The sequence below is a fragment of the Manacus vitellinus genome, unplaced genomic scaffold, assembly GCF_001715985.3.
Source record: "Manacus vitellinus isolate BGI_N305 unplaced genomic scaffold, ASM171598v3 ctg7180002221767_pilon, whole genome shotgun sequence".
NCBI classification, from domain to species: Eukaryota; Metazoa; Chordata; class Aves; order Passeriformes; family Pipridae; genus Manacus; species Manacus vitellinus.
Window position 1 is genome coordinate 1,777 of NW_021937413.1, and position 2,686 is coordinate 4,462.

At 54.0% G+C, this 2,686-nt stretch overlaps 1 protein-coding gene across 1 annotated transcript; it reads right to left on the reverse strand.

Moving 5' to 3' along the window:
- Window positions 1-984: 984 nt before the first annotated feature.
- On the reverse strand, window positions 985-1,962 carry LOC108643793 (olfactory receptor 14J1-like). The gene has a single exon (XM_018088084.2). It carries the CDS (start codon window positions 1,960-1,962, stop codon window positions 985-987), a length of 978 nt encoding a protein of 325 aa, XP_017943573.2.
- Between the last annotated feature and the right edge of the window lie 724 nt (window positions 1,963-2,686).

Sequence of the window (2,686 nt, forward strand, 5' to 3'; positions counted from 1 at the left end):
AGAACCTGCCAGGCAAGTGTCTTGTGGTGGCCTGAGTGGCAGAGGCAGCTGCCAGAGGCAAGGGGACAAAGGCCTGGGTGACTCCCTGCCCAGAAGGTTTCTGACCATCAGGCTGGAGCTGCGGGGGTTGGGCAGGTGCCTGAGGAGGGGGTAGAACAAGGGCTGTGTCCAACTGTGCCAGGAGGGCTGTCCTGGGCAAGGAGGAGGAGGCTGCAGAAAACAGTGGCACTGGGGAGGTGAGAGGAGCAGCTGGAGAGACCTTGTGCCTGCCCACGCTGGGCAGGAGCTGCCCCAGGATGGCAGCTCTGAAGCACTCACAGGATGTCCCTGTGAACAGGAGGGGAAGACTGGATCTAAAAATGAAACCTGGAAAGCAGAGAGCAGGAGTGTCGTGGTGACACTGCAGGAGAGTTCCAGCCCTGCAGCAAGGTCACAAAAGAAGTGACTCAGTCCATGCCCTGCCCTCAGAAAATCCCACAGCATCCTGGAGATGCTGGAAGGGAGCCCAGCTCTGCTTCAGAAGTTCCCAGGGCCTGTCCCTGCCTGTGCTCCAAGGGCTTCCAGCCCACAGGACTGTGCTCAGAGAGCACTCAGGCCTTACAGCGAGAAAGGGGCTCAGGAGGACAGTGTGGAAGTGGCAAGAGAGCAGCTCTGCAAAGACCAAGCACTGCTGCTCCCTGGCAGTGCTGCTGGGCTGGGATTATTGTCCCCTCCCCGTTTGCAAATACCCTCTGTCCTGCAGTGTGCTGCCCTTTAGGAACATCTGAGAAGAAGGGTCTTGGACAAAGAAGGCACTGCAGGGTCCTTTATTTTGTTTAAATACTCAGCCAGTACAGTTCATCATTTATACAGTCTCTGAGTCAAAATCAAAAGGTGGACATAAAATTAGAAGGCAGATACCTAAGAATATTTCATTGCACAGAAAATTATTGCAAGACGAACCCAATGACCTTCACAAAAAACCTGTACAAAAAGGTTAGGCCATTAAGGAGTCCCATTCTGAATGCTACACACCAGAAAACAGGCACTATATGCTCCCGAAAAGCATCCAGTCATCATTTTCCTCAGGGCATCCTTGAGCTCCTTGTTCCTCAGGCTGTAGATGAAGGGGTTCAGTGTTGGAGGAACCACCGAGTACAGAACTGATAGTGCCCAATCCAGGGATGGGGAAGAGGTGGAGGGGGGCTTCAGGTAGGCAAATATGGCAGTGCTGACAAACAGGGAGAGCACAGTCAGGTGAGGGAGGCAGGTGGAAAAGGCTTTGTGCCGTCCCTGCTGAGAGGGGATCCTCAGCACAGCCCTGAAGATCTGCACATAGGAGAAAACAATGAAAATGAAACAACCAAATCCTAAACAGTCACTAACCACAGTAAGCCCAAGTTCCCTGATGTTAGACTGTGAGCAGGAGAGCTTGAGGACGTGTGGGATTTCACAGAAGAACTGGCCCAGGGCATTGCCCTGGCACAGGGGCAGGGAAAATGTATTGGCTGTGTGCAGCAGAGCATTGAGAAAGCCAGTGGCCCAGGCAGCTGCTGCCATGTGGGCACAAGCTCTGCTGCCCAGGAGGGTCCCGTAGTGCAGGGGTTTGCAGATGGCAACGTAGCGGTCGTAGCACATGATGGTGAGGAGGGAAAACTCCACTCCAAGGAAGAATACAAAGAAAAAGAGCTGTGCAGCACATCCCATGTAGGAGATGGTTGTGGTGTCCCAGAGGGAATTGTGCATGGCTTTGGGGACAGTGGTGCAGATGCAGCCCAGGTCTGTGAGGGAGAGGTTGAGCAGGAAGAAGCCCATGGGGGTGTGCAGGTGGTGGTCACAGGCTACGGCGCTGAGGATGAGGCCGTTGGCCAGGAGGGCAGCCAGGGAGATGGCCAGGAAGAGCCAGAAGTGCAGGAGCTGCAGCTCCCGCCTCTCTGAGAATGCCAGCAGGAGGAACTGGGGCATGGAGCTGCTGTTGGGCATTTGCTCCTTCCCCAGGGTATTTTGATCTGTTGAGGAGGAAAAGTCACTGCTGAGTTAGACCAGGCTTCTGCAGCCAAACATTACCCGTCTCAGCCACCCCACTCTCAGGCTCTCTCTCCTCACTCAGACCTCCCTGCAGCTCCCTCCCCTGAGCTCTGGCTTTTGCTGGCTGAGGGGACCATGGGAAGCAGGAACTCTGTGATGGGCTCCCAAGGACTCCTTCTTGCTCTGCTGGGAGAGGGAATTTGGATAGCAGGGTGATCTCAAATTAAATGTACTCGTGATACATCCAAGAGCTTCTCAGCTTTGCTGTTTGCAATTTGCCCAAATGAAGGACTGAGCTGAGGGAATTCTTTGTATTTGTTCACCCACTTGCACCTGCCACAGTTAGGAGTGGTTGTGGAGGTTTGAAATCCCTGACATTTCTATTGCACTGCAGGTCAAGTCTTGTGGGTTCTGAGGGGCACAGGGACGGTCCCTTAGTGCAGAGAGAAGAGCTGCTCTGCCCATCAGTCCTGGGCTCAGCTGCCCTGTGCTGGCAGCTTGGAGCTGGAGGAGCATCACACTCAACTGTTCCCCTACAGAGAAACTGCCCAGATATCCAGGAATCCATGTCCAAAGAACAGACTGACACATTCCTCCACTTTTCATCTCTCCCCTCCCAGAGTGAGACACAAAATGCTCCTTGCAGCTGCCCAGAGCATTTCCATGGATTTAGCACTGA

Coding starts and splice junctions, on each gene's coding strand:
- LOC108643793 (XM_018088084.2), bottom strand. CDS start 1,962: ATGCCCAACAGCAGCTCCATGCCCCAGTTCCTCCTGCTGGCATTCTCA.